This window comes from Equus przewalskii, chromosome 13 (genome assembly GCF_037783145.1).
Source record: "Equus przewalskii isolate Varuska chromosome 13, EquPr2, whole genome shotgun sequence".
Taxonomy (NCBI): Eukaryota; Metazoa; Chordata; class Mammalia; order Perissodactyla; family Equidae; genus Equus; species Equus przewalskii.
Genome location: NC_091843.1, coordinates 4,117,239 through 4,141,577, shown reverse-complemented (window position 1 = coordinate 4,141,577; position 24,339 = coordinate 4,117,239). Strand labels below are relative to the sequence as shown.

General features: G+C 57.8%; 1 protein-coding gene across 17 annotated transcripts; it reads left to right on the top strand.

Moving 5' to 3' along the window:
- The first annotated feature begins 4,260 nt into the window (after positions 1–4,260).
- Positions 4,261–16,528, top strand: FGFR4 (fibroblast growth factor receptor 4). 17 transcript variants are annotated; one of them, XM_070568970.1, is made up of 19 exons: positions 4,355–4,454; positions 4,580–5,015; positions 8,602–8,745; positions 9,406–9,669; positions 9,761–9,841; positions 9,999–10,165; positions 10,733–10,856; positions 11,343–11,533; positions 11,665–11,803; positions 12,143–12,336; positions 12,439–12,584; positions 12,673–12,794; positions 13,918–14,028; positions 14,115–14,305; positions 14,704–14,826; positions 14,913–14,983; positions 15,206–15,343; positions 15,616–15,721; positions 15,819–16,528. In XM_070568970.1, exons 2-19 carry the CDS (start codon positions 4,946–4,948, stop codon positions 15,963–15,965), a joined length of 2,529 nt encoding a protein of 842 aa, XP_070425071.1. In that variant the 5' UTR covers positions 4,355–4,454; positions 4,580–4,945; the 3' UTR covers positions 15,966–16,528. The 17 variants fall into 17 exon arrangements, with proteins under 17 accessions (XP_070425070.1, XP_070425071.1, XP_070425074.1 ...); XM_070568978.1 differs by lacking the exons at positions 4,355–4,454; positions 4,580–5,015 and adding exons at positions 5,792–5,952; positions 8,360–8,500 and having other exon boundaries at positions 8,606–8,745; XM_070568984.1 differs by lacking the exons at positions 4,355–4,454; positions 4,580–5,015 and adding exons at positions 5,805–5,952; positions 8,360–8,500.
- The last annotated feature ends 7,811 nt before the right edge of the window (positions 16,529–24,339 follow it).

Sequence of the window (24,339 nt, the reverse complement as noted above, 5' to 3'; positions counted from 1 at the left end):
AGCCAGGTCCAGGGGCACGTGCCCACCATAGGACCCAGAGAGAAATGTTGGCTCCACCCAAAATCTCAGTGGACTGGGAGTAGCAGAGGGCCAGGACCTCAAAGAAAATTGAGGGGCTGTTTCCAGAGAGAGGCAAAGAGTTTAGATGTCCAGTTCAGGGTGGTCAGGAAGGGTCTCAGAAAAGAAGGAAAACATGAGAGGAGTCCAAAAAGCAGAATGGCAGGTAGCTAGTGGGATGGCTGGAGGGAGTGAGAGGGGCAGGCAGGACCGAGGAAGGGCTCTCCCAGCAGCAAGAGCAGCAAGGACAAAGGTTCTGAGCTGTGAGCACTGGGCATGCTCAGGAGGGCCTGCCTGGAGCTCAGTGCAGCTGGAAACAGGGCAGGAATCTCTGTGGAGAGGGGAGATGGCACAAGAGAGAGCACCTGGGGCCAGGGGCCCTGAGTGCTAATCTGAGGAGATGGGGATGCCCGTGGGTGGTGAGGAGAGAGTAGTTAAGGCTGAGGAGTGACTGGGTTCAATCTGTGATTTAAAGAAGTCATTGGGTGGGGCCAGCCTGGTGGCATAGTGGTTAAGGTTTTGCGCTCCACTTTAGTGGCCTGGGGTTCATGGGTTCAGATCCCTGGGCATGGACCTACACACTGCTCATCAAGCCATGCTGTGGTGGCGTCCCACGTACAAAATAGAGGAAGACTGGCATAGATGTTAGCTCAGGGCCAATCCTCCTCACAAACATAAATAAATAAATAACAAATAAAGAAGTCAATGGGGCTGATAAGGAGACTGGTGCCACAGAGACTGGTGGGCGCCTGCCCAATGCTCAATCACTCCTTTTTACTCTGTTAAAACCCTGGTTTTGTTAGGGGAGACAATGTGTCCAGCAGGATGAATATGCTTCCTGCCTCCTTTGCATCTAGGGGTGGCCATGGGTCACAGTCTGGCCAAGGAGATAAATAAAATCAGAAGTTGCTGGGCACAGATTCAACTCTTTGTGGCTTCTTTCTTCCTACTGCATGAGCACAAATGTGATGGCAGGAGCTGAAGTCACCATCTTGAACTAAAGAGAATGCAACCCTGACTTCAGACTCACCTTCACCCACCTCCAGACTTGGGGCTAAGAGAGGGACGAATAAACCCCTGTTTTGTTTAAGCCCTTGTTACTTAGGTTTTCTGTTATTTGTGCCCAAACAAAATCCTCCGTGGTCCAGGTGGGTATCAGCAAGGTAGAGAAGGGCGAGGGCCCCTCTGGGGCTAGTTTCCTGATTCCCTTCAGACTACAAACCCTCTAACCCTTCCTGCCCAGCCTCTGCCACTTCCCAAGTGTCCTGGCCCCCTCCCTCCTCCAAACAAATGTTCATGCCAAGACCCAGGGGATGTGAGGTTTGTAGGCCCAAGTCTAAGAGAGCTGAGTCTGGCAAACCATGAAAGCCCCCAGCACCCCCGTGTTCCTAACAAGCCAGGACAAGGGCCCACAGTATCTGGGACCAGGGGACAGGGGGACCAGGGGTGCTGCTGAGACTCTGGGAAGCACCGGGACTAGGCCAGAGAGAGCCTCAGCTCCCTCCTAGCCCATTCCCCTGCATGTGGCTTGGTCCAAGGGACCTCCCCAAGAGCTCTCCCAGGCTGCCCGGTCAGCGCCATGCTCCCGCCTCCACTGCAATGCCCTGGGCAGCCTACAGTTCACGGCTTTGCTGTCTCCAGAGTAGAAACTAGACACAGATGTGCCCAAGGGGTGGGGAGTGAGGAGATATGAGGGCTGGAGAGGGTGATCCTCGCATTCTCCCCTCTTGGTCACAGGAGTCAGTTTCCCACACCTTCAGGTGGGTCACACCCTGGACCATAGTTACTAACATTAATATCTGCGCTTTTTACCGACCAGGGGCTGTGTACATTAAGCTTTATGTACAGCGTCACACTGAGTCCTCACAGAAGAGCTATTATTCCCATTGGACAGAAAATGAAACTGAGGCTTAATGTTAAGTAACTGTCCAATGTCACAAAGTTTTTAGGATTCAAACCCACATCTATGTGGCTCTAACATGCAACATTTCACCACTCAGTTGCTGTCACTGTAACGTCCTTTTTTTTTTTTGGAGGAAGATTGACCCTGAGCTAACAACATCCGTGCTCATCTTCCACTATTTTGCGTGTGGGATGCCACCACAGCAGGGCTTGATAAGGGGTGTGTACGTCCACGGCCCGGATCCGAACCAGCAAATCCCAGGCCACAGAAGCGGAGCACCAAACTTAACCATTATGGCACCAGGCCAGCTCCTGTCACCTCCATTTTAATGAGCCAAGCCAGACCCCCTGGAACCTGTGGGAGAGGCCAGGGCAGAAAAGTGTTGGAAAAAATGGTAAAGTAATAACAATTGTCAATTCTGAGTAGCAACTGTGTAACTTTTTCTATATTTTAAAACTTTCTCAAAATAAAAATTGTTTTAAAAGAAAGAAATGAAGGAAAGAAGACAAGAAAGCACAGGACTGGGTCCGCGGCTGGGGCCAGGCCTGGCTGGAGCGGGGCCTGGCCAGGGGCTCAGGGCAGCCCTTCCGCACAGGAGCCCTAGTGTTCCCCGGCCGGCTGCCCTCCAAGAGCAACATGGTTCGCGCCAGGCGAGGCCCGCCCCTCCCCCCAGCGCAGGCAGGTGGGGGTGGGGCACGGCCTCAGGAGTCCCTCCTGGCCCCGCCTGGCATTCCAGGAGCCTCAGGCCCCGTACTTCTTAGGTGCCCCATCGGTGCTGGCCAAATGGGCAGGCAGAGCAAGGCCCAGCCCAGCCTCCACACACACTCAGCCTCAGGTGAATCTCCACTTCCCAGGCCACAGTTAAGCAGGGGACAGAGAGTGGGCTGATGTGTTAGCGGCAATAATCTCAGCTCTGTGGACAGTCACCCTGAGCTCTCCCTCTTAGTCCCAGACAATTAGGGTTCAAGTCTCAGTTTTGTTCACTTGCTATGTGACCTCAGACAAGTCATTCCATCTGCCTGAGCTTCTGTTTCCTCACGTGCAAAACAGAGCGAAGGACTCCTACCCCCGTTTGGCTGGGGGAGGACCAAAGGATGCAGTGCCCGAGGCTGCCTAGCCCAGCATGATGCCTGGCATAAAGGGGAGCTCAGCCAAAGCAAGTGCTTCCTCCCCACTTCCTGTTCTGGTGAAACCTGTTCTCATCTCTTAACTCATTCACTCCCTCCAACCCCCTGGGGAAAAGAAAGCAGGAGTGTGCCCATTTTCTGGATGGAGAAACTGAGGCAGAAGTAGGCTAAAGGCAGGATCTTAGGATGGCAGGCTCCTGGACCCCTGCCAGGGGTGTGTGTGTGTGTGTGTGTGTGTGTGTGTGTGTGTGTGTGAGGGTCTTTGAGAGAGAGACTGCAAATGCAACTGCTGAAAAATTGTTAGCAAAAGAGTGAGCCCACGAGAGGGAGATAGGCTGGGACGCCTCTCCCAGACGCCCTCGACATGTCCCTTTCTGGGCTCTGCTTACTTATCTACCTCTCCCCACAACAATGCCAGCAGCTCCTGGAAGGGTAGAGGCTGCACCTGAACCCTGCTTTATCCCTGGGATTTAGAACAGTATAGCTCACATATTGACACCTCAGCAAACATTAGGCAAATGAATGAGTGAATGACTTTGGGACAGAGCAGCAGACCCTGCACAGGGTCAGTGTGAGAGGTTGTGGGTGTGGGAGGGGGGCTGGACGAGGGATGTGGGGTGGGGGCTGAGGTTGCCAGCCTAAGGGTCTTGGGCATTTCAAGGGGCAGGGAGGTAACACGACCTGAGCTATGAAAGCCTTTCCTCTGCCTTTGGCTCAGGTGAGCCTGGAAGCGCCTGGGAGTTGAATGAAAGCTGTGTTGGCTCCAGCGCCTGCTGGCAGCTCACCCGGCCCCAACAACCACATTCACTAAGGGAGCCAGCAGAGGACCAGAGGGGGGGGAGCGAGTCTCTCCAGGAGCGCAGGAGGTCTGGCGAGGCCCCCTCTGGGCAGGAGGCTCCCATTTGCTGGGCATCCCCAGTGTGAGGAGCCTCAGCCATCCGGGATGCTCCAGCAAGGAAGGACCCTGGATGAGGGAATCAGGACAAGCTGCTTTTAAAAGACAGCCAATTATTGTCTGATTTATCTGTGGGAGGAAAACATTCTTTTGTTTGAGAAGGAAAAGAAAAATAAAGTAAATAAATCATTGTAATGGGCCTTTTAGTCGTACAAAGGAAAATCCTCTATCCCTTTGGGAGTAAGAGTGGAGAGAGCCAGACCCCTCCGCATAACAATGGGAAAGGAAGCTGCTTCCTCCAGCCAGAGGGCTACCTCGGAGGGGAGCCTGAGACCCCAGCGGAGGGGTTTCCTTTCTCCTCAAGGAGCTTTCAGAGGAGAGGAGGGCTTGGACTTCAGGTGAGGGTTGGGCAGAAGACAAAGACTGGCTGCCCTCCTGTCTGGCCACTGTCAAGACCCTCAGGTGCTTCCAGGTGAGGCAGACCTGAGCCAGGAGGGGCAGAGCGATTGGGCCCACCTCCTGTGTGCCAGGCACTTGAGATACGATGGAGAGGTCTGCAGGCAGCTCTCCCCTCTAGTTACAGAGTTCTGTCTTTAGGTGCAATGCTGGTACCGGCCACGAACAAACAGCGGGTCCTAAATAATCACACCTAACACTGCAATGCAAGTGCTCGGCGTCAAGCAGTGCTCTAAAGGCTACACACACCAACACGTCGACTTTCTGCAACCACTTCTTGAGGATCCTGCCATTGTACCTGGTTTGCTGACAGGAAAATGAAGACAGAGATGAAGTGACTCGCCAAGGCCATGTGTGATGGTGCTGGGATTTGAGTCCTGCAGTCTGTGCTCTGAATCACTTCACTCCCTGCTTCTTTCTCCATGCTCACAGGAGAGAAGCCATCAAAGAGGGACTGGCGAGTCCAGAGGGCTTCTCTGAGCAAGTGAGCTGAGATCTCAGAATGAGATGGAATTAACCCCACCTAAAGCAAAAGATCATGCCAGGAAGCGGCAACCACACTTGCAAAGGCCCAGAGGTAGGATGGGAGCAAGGAAGAAGTGAATGAAGGATTTGTCTGGAGATGTGGGCAGGGCCAAGTCATGCCAAGAATCTTTATAGGAAGCTGTTGGAAGGTTTTAGAGGGGTGGTTGTGGTTGGTATGGTCAGATTTGTATTTAAAATATCACTCTGGGGGCCGGTGGGTGGCTAGTGGTTAAGTTGGCGCCCTCTGCTTTGGCAGCCCAGGTCCGCAGGTTCGGATCCCAGGTGCAGACCCACACATCACTCATCAAGCTGTGCTGTGGTGGCGTCCCACATAAAATAAAGGAAGATTGGCACAAATGTTAGCTCAGCGACAATCTTTCTCAAGCAAAAAGAGGAAGATTGGCAACAGATGTTAGCTCAGAGTCACAAAAATATAGAATAAAATAAAACATCACTCTGAAGGTTACGCAGAGAACGGAGGAGGATGAAGGCAGAGGGGCTCTGCTGGCCACTGTCTGGCGATTGCACAGAAAGCAGAGGAGCCAGGCTGGTCAGCGGAGGGGGACGGGTCAGGACGGCTGGGTCTCCTTCCCAAGGGGTGAAGAGCAGAGGGTAGAGCGACGGCCCAGCACTTGGGAGCCTGACCGGGGTCGGGCAAGAGAGGCGGAGTCTGAGGGGGTGCAGCAGGCTGGGGCCGCGGGGTCTGGGCCGACCGCGGGGCCGCTCGGCGCAGCCGGCTGCGGGCGGGGGCTCCAGGTGGGCGGGACGCAGCGCCCCCCGCCCCCGCGCCGCCGTTGGGATAGAGCTGGTCCAGGCGGGGCGGGGCCCGAGGGGGCGGGGCGCCGGGCCGCCCGCGGCCACGCCGCTGTCGCGGGTGCATTTCTGGCTCTCCGGCCCAGGGCGGAGGAACGCCCGGGCTGACTGCGGTCCCCGCTGGGCGCGGGGGTCAGGGCTGGCGGGAGCTGGGAGCGGGCCCGCGGAGGACCCAGGTGAGCCAGGACCCTGTGCTGGGAGCTAAGCCGCGGAGGCTCGAGGTGACCTGGACCCCGCGCGGGCCCAGGCTGCGCTCCCAGCCGCCAGGGGGCGAGCGGCGGCGGGGCTCCGGGAGCTGCCCCCTCCCAGCACTGGGGACCTGAGCGTCTGCTCGGCGTGGGGGTGGAGGGGACGGTAAATCAGTAACCCGTAGCGCACACAGGGCCTTTTGTCCCACTCCGTCCAAAGAGCACCCTGGCCGCAGAGCTGGTTACTCATTGCCCACCGGGGCGGGGGCGGGCCGGCTGTTTCTGCAGCTCCCCCTCGGAACCCGCGGGCTCGCACCTCCCCCCAGAGTGGCGGGGTAGGGGTGGTGGAGGAGAGCGCGCTGGTCCCTCGGCTGCTGGACCGTCTGTGTGCCGCTACTAGAGATGAGGAAGCTGAGGCTGCGAGAGGTGCAGTCATGTGCCCAGGGTACCCCAGCGCCTGATGCGGGAGGCTGGAGGAGCACCCCGCTGCCTGATGCCAGAATCAGGCCCTTCAGCCCCACGTGCAGGGCAGTCGGCGGCCGGCCGCGTGTAACCCGATTAAGGGCCCTGAGGTTCTGAGGTCAGGACGGCCTGGGGGCGGGAATAAAATCCTCAGGCCTCTCCGCCCCACTCCCAACCGAAGCTGTGGACCCAGAGAGCTGCCCTCCCTGCAGAGCAGGGGGGCGGGATTTTACAGAGGAGAGGCCATCGAAACTGGGGTGGGTGCAGAGACAGTGGCAGCCGAGCCGGTGGAGAAGGAAAATGGGGGGCCACAGAGGTATGTGCAAGAGAGAAGAGGTGCCCAGTTTTGAAAGCCAATGGTTCAGTGCTGAAGAGGCTGAAGGGGCAGACTGTGTGACCAAGAGGTCGAGGAAGGCAGGGAGGGAGCCGAGGATGCTGGACCCACAGTGTGGACTGGATCCTGCTGGATACAGGCAGCCATTAGGGCCTTGTAAGCTGGGGGCGGGGGTGACATGGCAGACTTGTAATCTTTAAAACCTTGCTGGAGATGCGAGGCTCAAGAGCCAAGGAGATGTTTGCAAAGGCCCAAGCTAGAGATGGCCACGGCCTGCCCTGGGTCCAGGCAGGGGAGGTAGGATGGATTAGAGAGGGACGGAAGAAGCAGAATGGACTGGGGGGGGGGGGGGGCGGGGAGGGAGGAGAGAGGATGGACAGAGATGATGCCCCAGCTTTGGGGACAACCCATGGAAGGAGCAATTTGAAGGGGGAGATAATGGCTTTGTCCTGGACAATCTAAGTGCCCCCTGCCTCAAAGCCAGAGCTGGATTGAGGGGATGGGGGGGCAGTGGGTTAGGAGAGAGGGTGTGGTGGGCTTCCTGGTCAAAGTAGATCCAGAGACACCAGTGCCACCTGACTGTTAGCCAGCCCCAGGCAACAGCCAGTGGGCCCTGGGACGTCGCTGGTCACCCATCCTCCCCTGCCCCAGCTGAGGCTCAGTTTTGAGTGTTCCTTTTGGGGGATGAGTACATCCTTGGTGGCAGTTGGAGGAGGGTAACAGGATGGGGTGGGTGTGTACATCAGCACCAGCACCGGAGGGAGACAGCCACAGGAAGGGGGAGAACATTCCAGCATTCTGTGTGCCCAGCCTCTACATTCATTATCTCTTATCCTCAAAGCTGCTCTGTGAGAACAGCAGCCCAGAGAGGGGCAGGGAATTACAAGTGGATAAGAGTCAGGATTTGAACTTGGCTCTATCAGACACTAGAGTCTACGTGCTTTTTGTTGAGTAAGATTAGACCTGAGCTAACTGCTGCCAATCCTCCTCTTTTTGCTGAGGAAGACTGGCCCTTAGCTAACATCCATGCCCATCTTCCTCTACTTTATATGTGGGACGCCTGCCACAGCATGGCTTTTGCCAAGTGGTGCCATGTCCGCACCTGGCATCCGAACCAGCGAATCCCGGGCCACCGAAGTAGAACGTGTGCACTTAACCGCTGCTCCACCGGGCCGGCCCCTAGAGTCTACATTCTTTACAAGAGCCTGTGTTGCCTCAGATGGAGCTGTGGGGGCACAAAAAGCAGAGGCATCCCCAGGATGCAGTTCTGGTTCAGAATGAGGAAGAACGTCCTGCTTGCCATGGAATGTGCTGCCTTGTTCGTAGTGAGCAGCACGCCGCTGGAGGCATCCAAAGCGGTCAGGGGAATGTCAGCAATGCTACAAGGAGTAGGGGTCAGATCAGATAGCATCCAGATGCTGAAGTTTGGCCTTGTATTATATTTCAGATTTTTTTGGCAGGGGGGAGGCTCTTTAATAATTCATTTATTCAGCAAAAAATAAATTATGTGTCCTGAGAGCGAGCAGAAGATATGTCTCCATTCTCTGCTTCCCTCCAGGGAAGAATCCTCCAACTTCCCTTTCTGTGAACTTGTGCCAGGGTCTCAGCAGAACAGGAGGAGAGCAGGAAGCACAGCCCGGCCGCCCCGCACAACCTACTCCGGGGAGGCCTTGGGCTCTGGCAACAGCAGAGCTGGTTCCAGCCTTTGCTGTGCCCCTGCCTGGCGGAGGGCTTCGACAGGTCTGCCCACCATTTCTTGTCTCAGTTTCCTCGTCTGCAGAATAGGGAGATAGTGCCAGTAAAGGTGCACACGAGCAGGAGCTCTTCTCCCTCCGTTTCAGGAAGGCAGTCGATGGGAAGCCAAGCCTGGGTCTCCGTGAGCAGCAGGAAGGAGATGTGGCTGCTGTTGGCCCTGTTGGGGGTCCTGCTGGGGGTGCCCGGGTCTCCAGCTTTGTCCCTTGAGGTCTCTGAGGAAATGGAGCTGGGTATGGCCACTAAGGTGGGAGAGGGTGGCAGGGGTGGGCACCTGGAGGGGGCTGCTGGCTGAGCAAAGCAGGGAGGATCCTGGCCCAGGCCCTGGGGAGGTGGCAGCAGGGCAGGGCCCAACCGCTGAGACTCAATGTCTGGCTCCCAGCAAGCATCCACCTATTTCTGTGTCCACGAGAGAGGACTGGCCTTGTAGGGCGCAGGGCCCTGAGCTGGGCTGCAGAGCTGGTGGTGAGCCCCTTGGCTGTGTATGTACATGTGTGTGTGTGTGTGTGTGTGTGTTCTGTGCACTGAGCGTGTGGCTTGGGAGGCCCAGGCAGCATGTATGATGTATACACTGTGAGTATGATGTGCCTGCGAGGTGTGGCATGTGCCCTGTATGTGGCACCTATAACATGCGCCGTGTATGTGTGTCTTGGGCAGTGGCATGTCCAGTCCGGCATGTGTATTACACACCGTGTGTGATATGCACCAGAGGCGTGGCATTTGCTCTGTGTGCAGCGTCTGTAGCATGTGTTTGTGTGTGTGTCAAGGAGCAGCAGGTGTCCAGCATGTGTCACGCGGTGGTTGTGCCCCGTGTGTGCAGCATGTTCTCCCTATGCAGGGGGCTGCCTCAGTCAGGGCTGTGGGGCTCACTGACCTCTGCCATTGGTCCACAGAGCCCTGCCTGGCCCCTAGCCCAGAGCAGCAAGAGCAGAAGCTGACCGTGGTCCTTGGGCAGCCTGTGCGGTTATGCTGTGGGCGGGCTGAGCGTGGTGGCCACTGGTACAAGGAGGGCAGTCGCCTGGCACCTGCTGGCCGAGTACGAGGCTGGAGGGGCCGCTTGGAGATTGCCAGCTCTCTACTGGAGGATGCTGGCCATTACCTCTGCCTGGCACGGGGCTCCATGCTTGTCCTGCACAATGTCACCTTGGTTGTGGATGGTAAGGGGATGTGGCAGGGGCTAAGGGTTGCCTGGGGAGAGAGGCCCTCCCCATCCTAGACCTCAGACGCCTCCCTCTGTCCCTGACATAGATTCCTTAACCTCCAGCAATGATGATGAGGACCGCAAAGCCCACAGAGGCCCCTCGAATGGGCATGTGTACCCCCAGCAAGGTCAGTATTTGTCCTCAAGGACTCATTTCCCTACCTCCCAGCTGGTCATTGAGAAGAAGAAAGCTGTGTAGAAGCAGGATTGAAGCAGGGGGTCGTCCTGGGGGCACTAAGTTCTCCCTTCCCATGCACCCTACTGGACACACCCTCCCTGCACCAGCACCCTACTGGACACACCCTCAACGCATGGAGAAGAAACTGCATGCAGTGCCTGCTGGGAACACCGTCAAGTTCCGCTGCCCAGCTGCAGGCAACCCCACGCCCACCATCCGCTGGCTCAAGGATGGACAGGACTTCCATGGGGAGCATCGCATTGGAGGCATTCGGGTGAGTCTGTGGCTTCCAAGACCATCTGCTCCTCCATTGTCACACCCCCATTGGGCCCCCTGGATCAAACCCACAGTTCCTTCTCTAATGAGGAAGGTGGCTGCGGGGCCCCAGAAGGAGCGCTAGACTGTGGACTTGGACACCTCTGGTTCACGTTCCCGCTCTGTCTGCCGCTCTCCGGCAAGTGATTTAACTTCTCCGCCTAAGCGACTCCATTTGTAAAGTGGGAAGGATCACTGATTGCTGGTGCCAATAAATTTTAGCAGCTCATTCTGAGACCCTGCAGGGTCAGCTCCAGGCCGAAGCGAGGAAGCTGAGGCTCAGAGAGGGCAAAGACGGGCTCAAGGTGGAACAGCTAGGAGGAGGTCGAGCTAAAACTCAGAGACTCAGACCTGGCTCTCAGACACTTCGTGGAGCCTTCTCCTTTGTCCCAAGGTCCCTGGCCTTGGCCTGCCCTCCCAGGGCCTGGAGAGCTTGAGATCCTTGGGCAGGATCTGGCCTCCTCATGCCCTGCCACCCTGGGTGGGCATGGGTTGGTTGCCCCTTGTTGACACTTCCTGCCCCCAGCTGCGCCACCAGCACTGGAGCCTGGTGATGGAAAGCGTGGTGCCCTCGGACCGTGGCACGTATACCTGCCTTGTGGAGAATTCTCTGGGCAGCATCCGCTACAGCTATCTGCTGGACGTGCTGGGTGAGCGGATGGGCACTCGAGGTGGTGTGGGGTGGGAGCCCTGACCCTGCCCTCAGGTGGGCTCAGTCTTAGACAACTCACTCAAGCTGCTCGGAGTGCCCAGGTGGGTCTGAGGCCAGCAGAGGGGCTAAGGTGGGCCTGCAGGAGGAAGAGTGGGAAAGACCTCCAGGGAGAGGGCCCAAGCTGAGTGAAGGCCCTACGTGTAAGGAACGCAGTGCATTGATGGGGAGGTGTATGCCTGGGCGTGCATTTAAGTGGGGAGCTAGGCTGTGGAGGGTTTTGAATGCTAGGCTGAGGAGTTGTTCTTGATCCCAAAGGCAATGGGGAGCCATGGAAGGTTTAAGCAGGATAAGCAGGGCAGAGACAAAGTCTGAGCTGCGTATCATGAAGGTCCCTCCCTTGAGCTGGGGAGAGGCTGCAGGCAGGTGAGCGGGAGACTTCTGTGCGTGCTGCTGGTCAAGGTTGATGGCCCAATCCGGCCCCCAGAGCGGTCCCCGCACCGGCCCATCCTGCAGGCGGGGCTCCCGGCCAACACCACAGCTGTGGCAGGCAGCGACGTGGAACTGCTGTGCAAGGTGTACAGCGATGCCCAGCCCCACATCCAATGGCTGAAGCACATCGTCATCAATGGCAGCAGCTTCGGTGCTGACGGCTTCCCATATGTGCAAGTCCTGAAGGTCCATCCCCTGCCAGTGCCTGAACCCTACCCTTCTCCCACGGGGGATGGGGGGTGGTCCCCAGCTCCCTTCCCGGCCACAGTGTGGCCCCAGGCCCTGTCATAACCCTGGAGTGTGTCCCACATCTCTAGACAGCAGACATCAATAGCTCAGAGGTGGAGGTCCTGTACCTTCGGAACGTGTCGGCTGAGGATGCAGGCGAGTACACCTGCCTGGCAGGCAACTCCATCGGCCTCTCCTATCAGTCGGCCTGGCTCACGGTGCTGCCAGGTGAGCACCTCAGAGGGCCAGGAGAGGCTGCCGGATCCCGCTCTGGTCCAGCAATGGGCTATGACCTGTTAGCTGGATAGTCTCCCTTTGACTTTTGGGGTCTGGGCTTGCCATGTGGTGTGTGGATTTGTGTGTTTGATTCTGCGTGCAGCAGTCCCTCTGTGCGTGCCCACATGCGACTGTCCACACGACCCTCTGGGGTGTGGGTATAACTGCAACTTTCTTGGTATGTGTCCCCCTGTGTGTGTTGGGAGCTGTGAGGGCCTGAGTTAGAGGGTGGCGGGCTGTCCATGTGACCACTGACCGATCAGTCATCTGTGTGTGTCCATCTGTGGGCAGAGGAGGACTTCGCGTGGGCAGCAGCAGCGCCCGAGGCCAGGTACACAGACATCATCCTGTACGCGTCGGGCTCTCTGGCTTTGGTGGTGCTCCTGCTGCTGGCTGGGCTGTATCGTGGGCAGGTGCTCCACGGCCGGCACCCCCGGCAGCCGGCCACTGTGCAGAAGTTGTCCCGCTTCCCTCTGGCCCGACAGGTATGTGCCCCCCCCACCCCCGAGTCCCCATACCAAGGCTCTCAGCCTGCCTTCCCGCCTCAGCTCGGCTCCAGCAGGCCCCCCAAGTCTCCCACTTTGCAGTTCTCTCTGGAGTCGGGCTCCTCAGCCAAGTCAAGCTTGTCACTGGTGCGGGGTGTCCATCTCTCCTCCAACGGCCCCCCCTTGCTTGCTGGCCTTGTGAGCCTAGACCTACCTCTTGACCCGCTGTGGGAGTTTCCCCGAGACAGGTATGCTGAGTGGAGTGAGGGTGGGGACGCAGGCTCTGGGCAGCAATGATGCCTCGACAGCTGAGGCCTCGGCTTCCTCGGTCTCCAGGCTGGTGCTCGGGAAGCCTCTGGGTGAGGGCTGCTTCGGGCAGGTGGTGCGTGCAGAGGCCTTCGGCATGGACCCTGCCCAGCCTGACCAGGCCAGCACCGTGGCCGTCAAGATGCTCAAGGGTGAGTGTGGCAGCCCTGGGGGAGGTACTGTGGCCTTGGAACCAACAGAAGGGGCTCATGGTGCTACCACGTGGGCCCTGAGGGCCAGGAGAGGCTACAGGATCTCACCCTTGGGCCTGGGGCCCAACTCTACTACTGACCCTGGCAAGTCACTTCTTAGCTTCATTTTCCTCACGCTTCACGTGGGGTAAATAGCAGTCCCTACCTCCCAGCTGAGGGTTTGTGGAAAGTGCCTGGTGCATAAAGTCTCAACCATTGGGATGATAATGACTATAAGGATTTGGAGTGCCTGGGGTTTGATACCCCATGTCAGCCATGGCCTGAGATAACCTTGTCAGCCTTCCCGGCCTCCACCACATTCCCCACCGTTCCACCCAGTCACACCCTCAGCCTCCCCCAGGCTCTTCCCAGGTCTGTCTCCCTGTGTCCACTGCTCTGCACCTTCTGCTTAAACTCAGTCCCAGCCCCAAGCAGCAGCCTCTCTATCAGATCAGCCCAAACTGCTGTTCTGCTTCCCCTCCTCTCCGCACAGCTGGGGCCACCTGGCCCTCTCTGGGAGGCAGGGATTGAGAAATGTGCGCTGTGAGGTCTGGTGGGAGGGTATGTCATTGGCCCGGGGCCACAGGTCAGCCCCAGGTCCTCAGCCTTCTCAAGAGAAGCTGGAGCCGCTTCCCTGCCTCCCCTGGCTGCGCCCCACTGGCAGCTCCCTGAGTTCCCAGGCTGCAGGACGCCAGGCCTTGGTCAGACAGACCTCAGGGCGCCAGCCTGCTTCCCGCCCCCAGGAGCTCTCACCCCGGTCAGGGACTAATGCCAGGAGCTCTTTCCTGCTCAGAGCTCTTCTCCTCTCTCCTGTTTCCTGGTCCCACTCACTGACAGGCCTACCTCTTTTAGATCCTTGATTTTGTTGCATCCTTGCAACTGCTGTGAGGGGTAGGGAATGAGCCGTTGTCCCATTACACACAAGAGGATCTTGAGGTTCAGAGAGGTGCGGAGACTTTTTCAAGGCCACACAGCCTAGCAGGGATTCAGGCCCAGATGTTCCTGACTCCAGGTCTAGCACTGCATGACCTGTTCCCCATTCTGCAGCCTCCCTTATATCGTAACCCTAGCTATCCGCTTGCAGACAATGCCTCTGACAAGGATTTGGCAGACCTGGTCTCTGAGATGGAGGTGATGAAGCTGATTGGCCGACACAAGAACATTATCAACCTGCTGGGTGTCTGCACCCAGGAAGGTGGGGCAGGGCAAGGGCTGGGTCGGGGAGGTTGGGGCATGAAACCACAGCCTCGGCAGCCTCCCTGTCCGCCATCGCCTCCGCAGGGCCTCTGTACGTGATTGTAGAGTGTGCCGCCAAGGGAAACCTGCGGGAGTTCCTGCGGGCCCGGCGCCCCCCAGGCCCCGACCTGAGCCCTGACGGGCCACGGAGCAGTGAGGGACCACTCTCCTTTCCCGCCCTGGTCTCCTGTGCCTACCAGGTGGCCCGAGGCATGCAGTACCTGGAGTCTCGGAAGGTACGGGCAGTGAGCAGCACTCTGGACCACGCCAACCGCTCAGTCCACACTCATGCCCCTGGCATTAAATGTCCCCAACCTCTCCCTCTCTTCCCTTTCTCATTACCCCAGCTCAATGTCCCCAAGCCCTTCAGTACCCCCGACCGTAAGTAGTAGACACCGCATGTCCCCATTCCTCCCTCGCATACTCCTTAACCCACAGGCAGAGCAAGGAGAGAGGTGATGCAGGAGAGGGTGCGAGCCTTGGCGTTCGGCGGCTTACGTTTCCCTCCCTGGATCTTGACTTCCTTGTCTGTAAAATGGGTGGGTGACCCCTCACCCCCGGGTTACTGTGAGGTGGTATGTGCCCAGCTCCCAGCCATGTGTCCTCATAACTCTCAGCCCCTGCTCTTCCCCAGTGCATCCACCGGGACCTGGCTGCTCGCAACGTGCTGGTGACTGAGGACAATGTGATGAAGATCGCTGACTTTGGGCTGGCCCGCGGCGTCCACCACATTGACTACTACAAGAAAACCAGCAACGTGAGGGAGGCAGGGCAGAGCTGGATGGGAGGCCAGGGGTGTGGACTGTGGGAGCTGGCACCAGTGCCCCCTCCTCTCCCTCCCAGGGCCGCCTGCCTGTCAAGTGGATGGCACCTGAGGCCTTATTTGACCGAGTCTACACACACCAGAGTGATGTGTGAGTCCTGGAAGTTGGGGGTCCGGAATGTCTGCCAGCAGTCCTTGCCCTACCCCACAGAAAGGGCAAAGCACTTGTTCAAGGTCACCCGAGTGGGACCAGACTCCAAAAGGAGCCCCAATCCCTACCCACCATGGTAGCTCGTGCCTATGCTCATGCCACCACCCCAGCCCAGGAGGAGGGAGTGACGCTGTGCCCTGCTGAGCCCTGTCCTGCCTCCAGGTGGTCATTTGGGATCCTGCTGTGGGAGATCTTCACCCTCGGGGGCTCCCCATATCCCGGCATCCCAGTGGAGGAGCTCTTCTCACTGCTGCGGGAGGGCCATCGGATGGACCGGCCCCCGAACTGCCCCCCAGAGCTGTGAGGCCTTGCCCCACTCTCCCTCGCCTTCCAGTCCTTATCCTCTGCCCTGACCTTGGCTCAGGGTCTGGCCCTGGGGAGTGGTCAGCACCAACTCTCGCTAACTTGCACCACCTCTTCCTCGGCCCAGCAGGGAGGTCCTGGCCTGGCTTCTGTGCCCTTCCACTAAATGGCCCCACCTGCCCCTTCATCACACCCTCACCCAGGGCCCTGAGGTCCTCCCCTCCCCCAGGCCTGAGGCTCCTCCTGACTGTCCGCCCCACCTCTCCCAGGTACGGCCTGATGCGTGAGTGCTGGCACGCAGCACCCTCTCAGAGGCCCACTTTCAAGCAGCTAGTGGAGGCGCTGGACAAGGTCCTGCTGGCCGTCTCTGAGGAGGTACCGCTCCTCTCTTGTCCCATGACCTCCCTCTGCCTGTTCCCCCTGAGCCTCATCCAAGCTAACTACTGGGGCTGACCAGCACTCTTCCCCGCAGTACCTTGACCTCCGCCTCACCTTTGGACCCTACTCCCCTGCCAGTGGGGATGCCAGCAGCACCTGCTCTTCCAGCGACTCTGTCTTCAGCCACGATCCCCTGCCACTGGGGCCCAGCTCCTACCCCTTCCCCAGGGTGCAGACATGAGCAGGGGCGTGAGGTTGTACACACGGGCTGCCAGCTGGTGGCTTTGGGCCTCCTGGCTCAGCCGCAACTGGGCAGTGCTTGACCTCAGTGGCTGCAGGCCCTGGTCTCAGGATGCTGTCCAGATCTCTGCTTCTGCTCTGAGGAGGTCCGTCCTTGGTCCCAGGGTCCCTGGTTGAGGCTTCCTGCTCTGGCCTCAGGTTCCCAAACCAGAGTTCATCCCCAGTCTCAAGGCCCTGCCCTGCCCTTGAGCCATGGCTGCAGCGTTCTAACAGCTGAGAGGCAGGGTTCTGCTTGGCCTCCTGGGCCTTGGCACTTGGTCCTGTTCCAGGGATTTCGCTGGGCCTGGCTGCAGGGCTGTCCTAAACCCACCTGCTTCTCCACACCAAGAGAGGTCTTGGGCCCATGAACCCCACTTCCTTAGGCCTCCCTTCGCCTCCCTCTACTGCTTATCCCAGCATCTTGGTGGAAGGAGCATTGGCCCCTGGGCTCTTAGCTGACAGGCTGGAAGCCTGCCAAAAACACAGAAGCAAAGGGCCTTTTATAAATTATTTTTTTGAAATAAACCTCTGTGTGCCTGGTGTGTTCCTAGCAGCGGGTGGAGGGATCCCCAAGCTGGGAGTTTTGCTGGGTGACACAGACTGAGGGCTCTGTGCCAGGCCTTGGGTTGCTTCCCCTTCCAGCTGCCTCCGTGGATCCAGGAGCCCGAGTGCACCTCTGTCCTGGTCTGTCTGTCCTCCCAGCACCATCTTGTGTGCGTGATGATGTGAACGACTGCTAACGGGCAGAGGATTCCACACAGCACCATCCACTGGGTGGGACTCCTGTCCCTCTGCACACGTGTGTGCGTGTGCATGCCCTGGGACTGTCCCCAAGGGAGCTGGCAGCGCCCCTCCTCCATCTGCTCAGCATTAACCAAGCTGACCGTTAACACAGCGTGAAAGCCTGAAACCCAGCCTCGAGCTGCCGCCCGCTCCCACGCTCTCCGCTCAGGCTAGGGGCTTGTGGGGGCTGTGCCCGCCCCAGCCCACCCTGGCCAGTCTCCCGGGCAGCAGCTGGTTGCCGCCTGGCTGGGCTGCAGCTGTCCCTGCCTGCCTGGTCCTCCCCTGGGGAGGCTGTCATGGCCCTGTTCTCAAACACCCTCTGGGGGTTGGGAGGATCAGCTTCCCAGGGCTCTGAGCCCGGAACCTTCCCTGCCTCCAGCCTGGTTACTGCTGCTCTTGAACCACAGGGCAGAGGGGTCTGATCCAGTGCCTGGCGCCCACTCCCGACCTGTTCTGGACAGGACTGCCCAGCCAGGACAGACCTGTGGAGGCTGCCTGGATTGCCCCCATGGCCTCCCAGGGGGTGGTGGCTGATAATGCGCACAGGGTCAGAAAGGATTGGACGTAAGAATTTGGGGCTGGGGCCGCCCCAGAAGACTGAGCAGCAGCTCACAGCCTGCTTCTCCTGCTGCGGGCCTCCTCATGCCCCCTGCCCTCTCGGACTCACCATGCCCCCAACTGAACTTCTCATCTTCCCTCCAAAACTGCTCCTCCTCCAGGAGCCCCACTTCAGAGAAGGCACCAGGCCAGAAACCAGGGACTCGTCTCTGACCACTGCCTTTCCTGCAGGAGCCCTGTTCTCTAATGGGGTGGAGATGGCACAGGACTTGGAGCCAGGAGGTGCAAAGACTGCCACTTCCAGCACCCCAAGGCCTGTGTTGTCACTTCTCTGATGGTCACTTTCTCTGCCCGTCTGAGTGGGGAGCTCCTGCCCTGCCTACGTCCCAGGGCTTAGGGGTAGGAGGAAAGGAGCCTTGGATGAGCCCACGGGAAGGGAACCAAGCAGAGTTCACATGGGCCATGCCCAGTGTTTCTCTGAGAATTGGGGCTTCACCTTTGCAGCAGCCCTGAGGGGACCCCCACTCCCCTGCAGGTGGCTCCAGAGGCAGCTTCCAAAAGCAAGTCTTGGCTCATGCCCCTCCTGCACTCAAGGACCCCCACTGGCCCCCAGGGGCCCCCAAACTTTGTGACTGAACCCCACTCCCAAATTTAGAGTCTCCCACTGGAGGTCACTGGCCAGTGACCATGTCCATCACCAGCCCAGTCAATCAGAGGAGAGGCAGATCCCTCAGAGCCCACCCAGGGAAGGAAAGGGCCATGAGGCTAGAGCAGTGTGTAAGGACAAGGAAGTGACAAACAAGAGCCCCATTTTCCACTTTCCCACTGCGAGCCCATTGCCATGCCAGGCTCAGCCACCCACCACTCTCCTCACCACAGCCTCACCAGATAAAGATTAGTCTTCCCAATTTAATGGTGAAGAAACTTAGGATGTGACCGGCCCAGGGTCACAAGGGTGGCGGACTGAGGAAAGAGTTGAGCTGATCCTCCCACCCAGGTTCCCAGCAGGTCCTGCGCACATGAGGGACCAGAGCCAGGTCACTCAGAGTGACAGGGGCAGATGCTGCCTGGTAGGTCCCGGGGGCCAGCTGCCCACTCTATGCCCCCTCCCTGCCCACGTCCCTGGCAGGCACGCGCTTGCTGGGGCCCTTCCACATTCCTGACGTCCCACGTCAGAATGAGACAGATGCTGCTAACCCCCCTGCAAGCTTCACCGCTCACCTCACCTCCCCCAGCCCGCTCTGGGCAGCAGAGCAGCATCTGGAGCCTTGTCCCCTCTGGCTGCCTGGGTTCTGAGCCGCTTCCTAGCCAGTGACACCAGCCTCGAGAGCCTGGAGAAAAAGCACTGGGTCACCTCTGGACTCTGCCACTTGCTAGCTCTGTGCATCAGTCTGGGTAGATAGACAGATAGATAGCCACCTCCATCTGGGAAGCCAGAGCCAAGGGACGGGAGGCTGCTGGGAGGGAATCGGCACCTGGGAGGGAGGGTTGGGTTGTCCACAGTGTAGGAGGTGTTGCCATGACTGGAGTTACCCTCTTTGAGCCTGAAACACAGGAATGATGCCACACCTCAGAGAGTGATTGTAAGTGCTCAGGCAACAACAGCTATTGTCGCACAGGATTAGAAGGGAATGGCCCCCAGGGCGGGTTGCCATGTTCTCATTCCCTCCTCATGGCAGCCCTTCCAGGAAGTCATTCTTCTCTCCATTGCCCAGATGAGGACATGGAGGCTCAGAAGGAGGAGGTCACATGAGAGTAAGTGGGAGAGTTGGTGCTCTGGACCAGGTGCTCTGTCCCACTGCCAGAACTCACTCCCACAGCCCCAGCGGCCCCGCCATTCTGGAACCAGGAGAGGCTCTGGGTTTGCACAAAGCAAGGGACATCTGTTGCCTGAATCTCCATGCACACAGGTGGACAGACGTGCACAATGCCCATGCACACATGTGCCAGGCCCCGTGATGTGGGCTCCAGCCCTGGGGCCTTGGTCCCTGCCACCACAGGGCCCTCACATGGGCTGTTCCTTCCTGGGGAAAGCTCCTCTGTGCCCCCAACCTGGTCAAGCCCTACCAGGCCTTTAGATCTCACTCAAACTCATTTCTCAGGGCGGCCTCCCCAGGCCCCGCTTCCAACCTGGGCCGCCCTCATGCTGAGGCCCCTATTCAGAGGCTCTCGCCTCTGCAGAGAAGGGGTGCTCTCCGTAGTCTCCTTGCCCAGACTGTGAGCACCAGGAGGCACGCACTGCTTTCATAGTTTTTTAATCAGCAGTTCTGATACGTTAGCATATTCAGAATCTCCTGGAGGGCTTGGATTGCTGGGCCCTGCCCCAGAGTTTTGTATTTGGTAGGTTTGAGGTGACACTTGGGAATCTGCATTTCTAACAAGTTCCCAGGGGATGCAGACGCTGCTGGTCTAGGAGTCACACTTTGAGAACCTCCTCTTTTAAAGAGGCGGCACATGTTCACGGTTTAAGCAATCGGTAAACAACCTCCAACGGCACAAAAGGTTTTCAATGAAAAGCAATCCCCTCTCCCCATTCTCTGGGGAGGCTGCCCCCATTTTCGAGTCTTCTTGCACGCTCCCCCCTCCTGCTTGTGCGGCGCTTGATCCAGTTTAGCAGTCACTGTCCTCGCCCCCAGCCCTGACCTGGGCCGCGCCTGGCGGAACTGAGGGACAGTAGAGAGGTCAATGGAGGGAGGAGGAGCCCCACACCTAGGCACACACACTCAGGTGTGCACACTCAGCACGCCACTGCCCGCCCCTTCCCACACTCCTGGACCTACCAGGGTCCCCTCCACCCCTCCACCTGCTGTAGGATTTAGCTTAATCCCGGGTTATGTGGTGAGGCAGCTGCAGCTCTCTCTGGGGGGAGAGGGCTCCCCTCCGGAGGAAATCTCCTTTTATTCTCTTGCTACCGAAATCTGACCTTCGACAGCACCTGGGCCCCAGGGCTGGGGCCTGTCCCCACGAAGTGGCTGAGGAGGGGCGTGAAATTGCCAACAGCTGAACTCACCCAGCCTTTCCCTACATCCTCTCACATTCCATGGCGCCAGCCCCTTCCGGGCCCCCAGTGCCAGCCTCACGTTCTTGGGCGGGTACTTGGGGCCCAGCCTGACTTGGCCCTACCGATCTCACCAGCTGGCCCTGCAGGGTATGGCTGCAGGCTCCTCGCAGCTCTAGAACCTCCAAGCCATCCTGTGCCCTTCAGTTATCACCTCCTCCAGGAAGCCCAAGCTGACCTCATAGAGGCATTCCACCTCTATCCATGATGGGAATGACCCATTTATGGCTGTCTCTGTCCCACTCAAAGTAGGGGCCGCTTGGGCTCCACTTCTGACAACTCAGGCCCAGTGCAGAGCAGGCCACCCTAAGGCTTGTCAAATGACTAAATGACCTGGTAAAGGTGAGGATGAGGCTCCTGGCCAGGGAAGCCCTTTTCTTCAATACCTGAGGCTCCCAGGAAATCAGGGGTCTCAGCAGTCCTCTTTCCTGGAAGGCAGGAGAGGAGAGTCGGTTGGCAAGGCTGGGACAGCAAGACCCATATTGACAGCATAGTCTAGAATCTTTAAAATGGGCAGCTCTCAGATCCTGGGGGTTGGAGATTATCATGACTGTTGGGAGCCCCACTGCCTGCCCTGAGGAGGGCTTCGCTAGCACAGCTGAGCTTCTGCCCCGGAGGGCATGGGCCCCTTCCAAGAAACCCCTGAAGCCAGACAGGTTAGAGATAAATGATGGGTGGCATGGATTCTCTAGAGCAGAACTGTCCCACAGAACTTTCTGCAATTACGCCAATGGTCTATATCTGTGCTGTCCAAGATGGCAGCCACTAGCCACGTGTGGCTACTGAGCACTTGAATACACAACTCAGGAATTATTTTATTTTAGTTAATTTAGACATAAATTTAAAGAGCTGTGTATTGACAGGACAGCTCTAGAGCCACCACAAAGAGGCTGCTGCTCTAAGCGCACCGATGAGGAATTCTCTCCCACTCATACTGCTTACACCGAGGGGAGAATCCCAGCCACAAGTAGTGTGCACAGCGCACTCACATCAGTGCAGAACGCGTGCCCGAGGGGGTAGGGATGCAGTCACTTGGAACAGTGGGCAGGTGGGCACAATGGTTGCTTCTAGGGAGTGGAACAAGTTGGCCGGGGTCAGGGAAGGAGGGGAGCTGTGTTTCTTTTGATTTTTGTACCTGGCATGTGCATTACTTATCAACAAAAATCGAAAATTAAAAATTTTTCTAGGAAAAGAAAAGCAGAAATACCAGAGAAGAAAAGTATCTCCTCCGAGTACACATTGGCTTCCGAGGCTGCCAGGTCCAAAGCTCAGGCTGCCCCAGGGCCAGCTCCAGAGCCCCAGGAACCGGCATCCTCCGACACAGCCCCCTTGGCCTCCTGCCCACTGCACACTCAAGCCCACGCCGGAACCAAGGCCCACGGGACACAGCCTGAGCTGACCGCTGCCCACTCCCAAAGCTCCTCCCATTTCCCCCCTCTAGTCTCCAGCCCCCATGATCTTCTTTCTGCTTCTCCACTACCCCAAGCTCACTCGAGCCTCGGGGTCTTTGCTGCTGCAGGTCTCTGCCTGGAATGCTCGTCCCCTGGGTTTTCTGGCTGCCTCTCAGAACGAAGGTCATTTCCTAAGAGTGGCCTCTCCTGACCACCCCGGCTAAAGTCCTCACTCCATTATCCCATATTTTAGCCCTTTGTTTGTTTCCTTTTGTAATGATCTTATTTGCTTACCGTTTACTGGCTGTCACCTCACTAGCAAGTGAGCCTGAGGAACAGAGGGCCACAGCTGTACCTCGAAGGTCTGCCAGGGGTCTGCACATCGGAAGCGCTCCAGAAATGTTCATAGGATGAACACATGTTGAATGAATTTCCCAAAATTAAATCCCAAGGGGCCAGCCTGGTGGCGCAGCGGTTAAGTGCACACATTCCACTTCGGCAGCCCGGGGTTCACCGGTTCGGATCCCAGGTGTGGACCTACGCACCTCTTGTCAAGCCATGCTGTGCCAGGCATCCCACATATAAAGTAGAGGAAGATGGGCACGTATATTAGCTCAGGGCCAGTCTTCCTCGGAAAAAAGAGGTGGATTGGCAGCAGATGTTAGCTCAGGGCTGCTCTTCCTAAAAAAAAGAAGAAAATAAATTAAATCCCAAGCTGGCGGATTGATCTCAAAGAGGCTCCCAAACCCTTTCAGAGCTGGAGCAGTGCTCCCGAAGTACACATGGAGCCTCCTGAGGGGACCACAGTGTCCACAGAGGGACAACAGGGCCCAGCTGTGCACCCAGGAGGGTCAACCCCCCTCCCATCCTGACCCGGGGCCCAGCCTGATGTGGAGCCAGGAACCCAGAGAGGGCTCAGGACTGTCACTGCCCTCAAGGGGCCTCCAGCCTGCTTGTAAACCATCATTCCCCCGACTGTATCAAAGACAGCCTGGGGGACAAGGGACCACTATCTAAGAAAGGCCTACAAATCCACAAGAAAAAGACAGGCCCCGCAAAATACAAATATAGAGAGTGTATGATAAGGCAATGGACCGATGAGGAAACGCAGAGGTTGGCAAGCATATGAGGAGATCCTGATGCTCAAGGAGAGTCCACGGGATGCTCTCATTTTGCCCCTATGAGACTGGTGAAAGCTGGAGAATGCCAGGAGCAGGCAGGGATGTGGGCCCTCCGGGACTGCAGGTGCGGCCAGCCCAGAGCCGGCTGGGAAATCTCAGCTAATTATGTGAACACATGCCCCATGAACTAGTAATTTTGCTCTGAATATATACCCCCCAAATCCTCACGTGTGACAATATGGGGAAGGCTGGGGGAGGGGGTGGAGGCAAGCTGGATTCCTCACTGGGAGGGGATCAATAACGTGTGCAGGACCCAATGGATCCAGAGCATGTGGAGGGACCTTGGCAACCGAGTGCTGGGTGGAAAGGGTAAGACACTGACAAACTCTAAAGCATAAAGCCATTTGCATGAAAGAAATGATGACACGGAAAGCACACCCATTACGAGAACACACAGAAACATCAGCTCGCCTGCCTGAGGAGCTGGCGGGGAATGAGGATCAAAGGGAAATAAAACAACAAATAAAGGGAAGAAACCCAAGAGTAGTGGCCCTGGGAAGGGGTTGGCGACCCTGGGCGCCCACGTTGAAGAAGAATGAAGAGCTGACCAAACGGAAGGCCAGAGGGCACAGTAAATGACCACTATTATTGAGCACTTACTGTCAGCCAGGTGCCATCCTCGTCACGGGGTGTACAATGTGAAGGAGAGAGGCCCCTGCCCTGAGGAGTTTAAGATCTAGAGGTGTGGGGCCGGCCCCATGGCCGAGTGGTTAAGTTCGTGCGCTCCACTTCAGCGGCCCGGGGTTTCGCCGGTTCTGATCCTGGGCATGGACATGGCACTGCTCGTCAGGCCATGCTGAGGTGGCATCCCACATGCCACAACTAGAAGGACCCACAACTAAAAATATACAACTATGTACCAGGGGGCTTTGGGAAGAAAAAGGAAAAATAAAATCCTAAAAAAAAAAAAAAGATCTAGAGGTCTAGACATTAGACAACCCCCGAGAAAGTGCTGGCTGTCATCAAACATGGACTCTGTGGGCCAAATGGCTGCCACTCTGAGTGTCTGCAATGGGGGCTGGTTCTGATCTCACTCAGGGAAGGGATCTGTAGGAAAGTGATATTTGAGTTGGAGGAGGGGAGCTCTTGGCCTCGTGAGGAGTGGGAGGAGAAGCGTTCCAGGCAGAGGAAAAGTCTCCTCACAGGTCTGGAGGCAGGCAGGATTGGGGAGAGTCAAGGCACTCCAGTACAGCCCGTGGACAGAGCACGTACGGAGGGGGGGAGACCGTGGCGCGAGACGGGGGAGGCCAACCACAGAGAGCCCTGCAGGGTGCAGATCTCATCCCCAGGGGAGTGAAAAGCCCAGGGAGCGAGGGCTGCTGGCACAGAGGTGGGGAGACCAGCAGGGGACTGTTGCAGTATCTG